At 55.5% G+C, this 5,571-nt stretch overlaps 1 protein-coding gene across 1 annotated transcript; it reads left to right on the plus strand.

Annotated features, from left to right (window-relative positions):
* Window positions 1-842: 842 nt before the first annotated feature.
* On the plus strand, window positions 843-4,236 carry FZD8 (frizzled class receptor 8). Its single transcript, XM_031939649.1, has one exon. The coding sequence runs from the start codon at window positions 1,262-1,264 to the stop codon at window positions 3,380-3,382; it is 2,121 nt and encodes a 706-aa protein (XP_031795509.1). The 5' UTR covers window positions 843-1,261; the 3' UTR covers window positions 3,383-4,236.
* Window positions 4,237-5,571: the final 1,335 nt, after the last annotated feature.

Consider the following 5,571-nt stretch of genomic DNA (forward strand, 5'->3'; position numbering starts at 1 on the left):
GCTGGAGGAGCGGTAGCAGCAGCAGCAGCAGCAGCAGGAGGAGGAGGAACAGGAGCAGCAGCAGAAGCAGGAGCAGCAGCAGCAGCAAAAGCTCGGGTGTTGGGTTTTGTTTTGCTAGTTTGTTTTTTTAGCGCGGGGCCAGACTGCTTGCGAGCCGGCGCGTCCCTTAGCAGCACCGCCACGACTTTGCCCTGGAGGGGAGATCCATTTGGCCCGCACCCCGCCGAGAGCAGAGCTGCAGCTAGTGCAGAAGACGTAGACTAGCCGCTGCGGAGTCCGGAGAAACCCTGCTTGGCGGCTCGGCTTTGAGGAGGGGAAATTTGTTTGCGGGTCTTGGGCTGTTCTTAAGGGGCAGAGAGAGCTGGAAAGACTAACGCCGGGACTCAGGGAGTTTACTATATATTTGCTCAGCCATCTTGACTTTGCATCACGGGGAGCGGAGGCGAAACTTACTGCCACACCACCTTGTGTGTTCAGCAAAGTCAGGGGCAGCCCAGAAGCAGCCGGAGAAAAAGTGGCTGCGGCCCGAAAGAAGAGGAAAAAAAAAAAAAGCAAGTGCAATAACAGGAGGACGATGAGACTGCGACTGGAAACGCTGCTCCGGGCGGACTGAAACTGGACCTGAAAATTTTTTAAGGGGGGTAAGGGGAAAAGAACCCCCCGGGGAGGATTGCAGTGTTTTTCTTGCTCCCTCTCGATTTACTCCTTTTCCAAGCCGCAAAGGAACTGCTGTGGGACTCGGAGAGGGGGGAGAGTGCGGGGGTGGCGCTTTCTCTCCCCCCCGCCCCTGGCTCCCGGGGAAAGGAGCCGCTACTGAGACTTGAGGCGGGTGGGGGGCAGGGGGGAGGGAGGGAGGGAGATTTGGATTGATTTCCTCATCCAGCTTCCCGGACGGTGAGATTTGGGACTAGCCACTGACGGGGGAGGCTAAGGGGGCGCAATCGGCAGCTCCGTTTACAGCCCACTTCTCCCTGGAGAAGCCAAAGATCCTGCCAAGAGGGGCAGGGGGGAGGGACCTGCGAGAAGAGCGCAGCCCCCGCCGGTACCTGGGGGAAGCTTGGAAGGCGCTCGCTACAGGGCTTGCTCGCCAGGCTACTCTTTCCCCCTCTCCCTCCCTCTTTCTCTCCTTTCTCCACCCCTCCAGCAGTTCCCGCGGAGCGGGGAGCCGTTTGGGGAGAACTAGCTAGCGTGGCGAAAGGGACACTTGGAGGACTAGGAGGCGTGCGGGTCCGCCGACTGGGCCGTGTGCTTGGAGCCAAGTATGGAGTGGAGTTACCTGTTGGAAGTCACCTCCCTGATCGCTGCCTTCTCCTTGCTGCAGCGCTCCAGCGGGGCGGCCGCCGCCTCGGCCAAGGAGCTGTCGTGCCAAGAGATCACCGTGCCCCTGTGCAAGGGCATCGGCTACAACTACACCTACATGCCCAACCAGTTCAACCACGACACGCAGGACGAAGCGGGCCTGGAGGTGCACCAGTTCTGGCCCCTGGTGGAGATCCAGTGTTCTCCCGACCTCAAGTTCTTCCTGTGCAGCATGTACACGCCGATCTGCCTGGAGGACTACAAGAAGCCGCTGCCGCCCTGCCGCTCAGTGTGTGAGCGAGCCAAGGCCGGCTGCGCCCCACTCATGCGCCAGTACGGCTTCGCCTGGCCAGACCGGATGCGCTGTGACCGGCTGCCCGAGCAGGGCAACCCGGACACCCTGTGCATGGACTACAACCGCACTGACCTCACCACCGCCTCGCCCAGCCAGCCACATCACCATCACCCGCCGCCGCCGCCGCCCCCTTTGCCTGGCGAGCAGCCGCCCCCGGGCTCCGGGCACCACCGGCCCTCGGGGGGCCGGCCCCCGCACCGGGGCGCCGGCGGCAAGAGCTCGGAGGCTCCCGCTCCCCCGGCCCGGGGCGGAGGCGGGAAATCCCGGGCCCCTGGCGGCGGCTCCTCCCCCTGCGAGCCCGGCTGCCAGTGCCGCGCGCCCATGGTGTCGGTGTCCAGCGAGAGGCACCCCCTGTACAACCGGGTCAAGACGGGGCAGATCGCCAACTGCGCCCTGCCCTGTCACAACCCTTTCTTCAGCCAGGACGAGCGCGCCTTCACCGTTTTTTGGATCGGCCTCTGGTCTGTGCTCTGCTTCGTCTCCACCTTCGCCACCGTCTCCACCTTCCTCATCGACATGGAGCGCTTCAAGTATCCCGAGCGACCCATCATCTTCCTCTCCGCCTGCTACCTCTTCGTCTCGGTTGGCTACCTGGTGCGTCTGGTGGCAGGGCACGAGAAGGTGGCGTGCAGCGGCGGGGCGGCTGGAGCTGGCGGCGCGGGCGGGGCGGGCGGCGGGGCCGGGGCCGCGGGGGCCGCGGCGGGGGCCGCCGGGGGTCCCGGAGGGCGGGGCGAGTACGAGGAGCTGGGCGCCGTGGAGCAGCACGTGCGCTACGAGACTACGGGCCCGGCGCTGTGCACCGTGGTCTTTCTACTCGTCTACTTCTTTGGCATGGCCAGCTCCATCTGGTGGGTGATCCTGTCGCTCACCTGGTTCCTGGCGGCGGGCATGAAGTGGGGCAACGAGGCCATCGCGGGCTACTCGCAGTACTTCCACTTGGCCGCCTGGCTGGTGCCCAGCGTCAAGTCCATCGCGGTGCTGGCGCTCAGCTCGGTGGACGGCGACCCCGTGGCCGGCATCTGCTACGTGGGCAACCAGAGCCTGGACAACCTGCGGGGCTTCGTGCTGGCGCCGCTGGTCATCTACCTCTTCATCGGCACCATGTTCCTGCTCGCCGGCTTCGTGTCGCTCTTCCGCATCCGTTCGGTCATCAAGCAGCAGGGAGGCCCCACCAAGACGCACAAGCTGGAGAAGCTCATGATCCGCCTGGGCCTCTTCACCGTACTCTACACCGTGCCCGCCGCCGTCGTGGTAGCTTGCCTCTTCTACGAGCAGCACAATCGCCCCCGCTGGGAGGCCACCCACAACTGCCCCTGCCTGCGGGACCTGCAGCCGGACCAGGCCCGCCGGCCGGACTACGCCGTCTTCATGCTCAAGTACTTCATGTGCCTCGTGGTGGGCATCACTTCGGGCGTCTGGGTCTGGTCGGGAAAGACGCTCGAGTCGTGGCGGGCCCTGTGCACCCGCTGCTGCTGGGCCAGCAAGGGAGCCGGCCCGGGCGCAGGAGCCGCCGCCGCCGCCGCCGCCGCCGTGGGCGCGGGAGGAGGAGGAGGGGGGGGAGGAGCAGGAGCAGTAGGGGGAGGCGGCGGCGGGGGAGGAGGAGTGGGAGGCGGAGGAATGGGAGGAGGGGGCTCCATGTACAGCGATGTCAGCACCGGCTTGACGTGGAGATCGGGCACCGCCAGCTCGGTGTCCTATCCCAAACAAATGCCATTATCCCAGGTCTAGAAGGGGGGGCGGCTGTGGGCCAAAGGAGAGGACTTCGCGGAAAAGGACTAGGCGGGGGCGGGAAGAAAAGGGGAGAAGGGACCTTTGACTGTCTGAAGTTCCCACCCCCGCCCCCCCTCGCCTCTGTTGATTGCTATTAGCATGATAATGAAGTCTTAATGGTGTCCATTAGCCGGGACTTAAATGATTGGGTTAGAACAATGTACCTGGCATTGAAGACTCGCCGACCGCGTCCCCTCCCTCCCCCCTTCTCTGCCATTTATATGCAAGGAACTCTTACTGCAAGGCTATGTTAATTTTTGTTGTTGTTGTTGTTGGCGAAGGAGGGCGGACTCGGCCCAATCTCTGGAACGGAAGGCAAGAAGCTTTCACTCCTGGTCCTGTGCTCGGCCTGGAAACCCAAAGTGCAGCACATGTTTGAGGGCTGTGACTTCCTTCCCCCCGACACCTCCATTCACTCTCTCCCATAAACTCTCGTGATTAACATATCCCAGAGGAGAGATGATCTCGCTCTAATGGGACTGCAAGATCTGGGTTTTCTCAAGGACCAGGCAAATGCCTTAAACAAACAAACAAACAAAACCATGTCTTAATTATACACCCCAAGTAAATACGGGTTTCTTACATTAAAGGATGTATTTATATAATTATTTGTTAACTTGTAAAAATATGTAAAATATGTACATATCAAAAGATATACTGTCTGTACATTTTTTTGTAAAAAGTTTAGAGGCTACCCCTGTAAGAACAAATATGACTATTCTATTTTGTCAATAAAATGACTTTTGATAAATGATTTCAGCTTTGCCCTCTCCCCCTGCCTGTTCTAAACTGTTACTCTTTCAACTACATTTGGAAGAGTAAGGAAAGCATCGTGCAACAATATAATTTTCTACATACGTGTACGTGAATGTACACGGCTCCGAGGCCTGGAGAAACATTGCCTCTGTTAAGAAAAACTTTCAACTCGGCAATTGTTTGCAAAGCAAACAAAGTAAACAGTTTAGCTGGAGTCAAAGCTGAGTTTTTGCACTCTCCAAATGATGGGATTTGTTGCAATAGCTCTATTCTGTTCCTTGGTTAATGACAATCATGATAGTAATTAAAATGTGTAAACTGAATACATGTAAGGCAGTCATTTCCCTTAGGTTCTGTTATTTGCCTAGTAAAACAGGACTAAAGCTTAAAATGCCGACATTTTTATTTCTGTTGTCTATGATTTTCTAACCCCCTGCCATTATAGGGTCTCCACACTACTGATGGGTGAATGTTAATGTTTTAAAACTCATGGATCCCACTTTACAGTACAAGTCACCAGAAATCCGGTGGTAGGTAGATCCAGCTCTCTTTAATAGATTAAACTAACGGGTTAACATCTTAATAACCTATCATACTTGTGTATATCAAATGTACTTCTTTTCTAAGAGAAAAGGTATTGTTCCTCTGTCAAGACTAAGCTAATTTATTTGAGCAGAAGGCTGTTGAATTAGCAGAAGAATGCTTTGGCAATTGTTGAACTTTTTACCTGTCTGCCCAGTGGCTCAGCACATCATTCCTTTAAGAGGAGCTAAATGAATAGGGTTAATCTGTAGGGAACTTGGTCTTTTGAGTTGGAAAAACTTTGATCTTTTCTCCTCTCCAAATGTGATGTATAGTCTGAAGTTTCTTTCCCTGCTGCTGGGTTCCTCTTGTTGCGGACCAATTGGCCACCATGGAGCCTTAAAGTTCTTCAATTAAGGGTATGTGGGACTTTTGCTTAAAAAAAAAAAAAAAAAAAAAAAAAAAAAAGAGGGAGAGGGAGAGAGAGAGGAAGACTTGTAACAGTTAGTGAACACCAGAGGGAAAAGGGAGAGCAGCCTTTTAAACAGATTTTCCCTGCATTGTTAGCCAGACTACAGGCAGCAAGGCATGGGTTGAAGCATTATAGAAAAGAGCTATGAATGCCCTACAGGTGGTCTGTTCACATAATCCCCCAATTTAAAGCATTTTCCTTTGCTGGACAATTGCATTACAAAACTCCCTTCTTTTTCACTCCTAATTGAACCAATGAACTATTATAAACTACTAAAGTTTAAAAAAAAAAAAATCCTGTGTCTAAAATCTATTGACTAAATTCTGGCAAATTTTCTGAACTGCAGTCTTTTAAGGCACCGGAAGTAAAAGCTTCTTCATCAGACATTTCTTCTTTT

The sequence above is a fragment of the Sarcophilus harrisii genome, chromosome 5 (assembly GCF_902635505.1).
Source record: "Sarcophilus harrisii chromosome 5, mSarHar1.11, whole genome shotgun sequence".
NCBI lineage: Eukaryota > Metazoa > Chordata > Mammalia > Dasyuromorphia > Dasyuridae > Sarcophilus > Sarcophilus harrisii.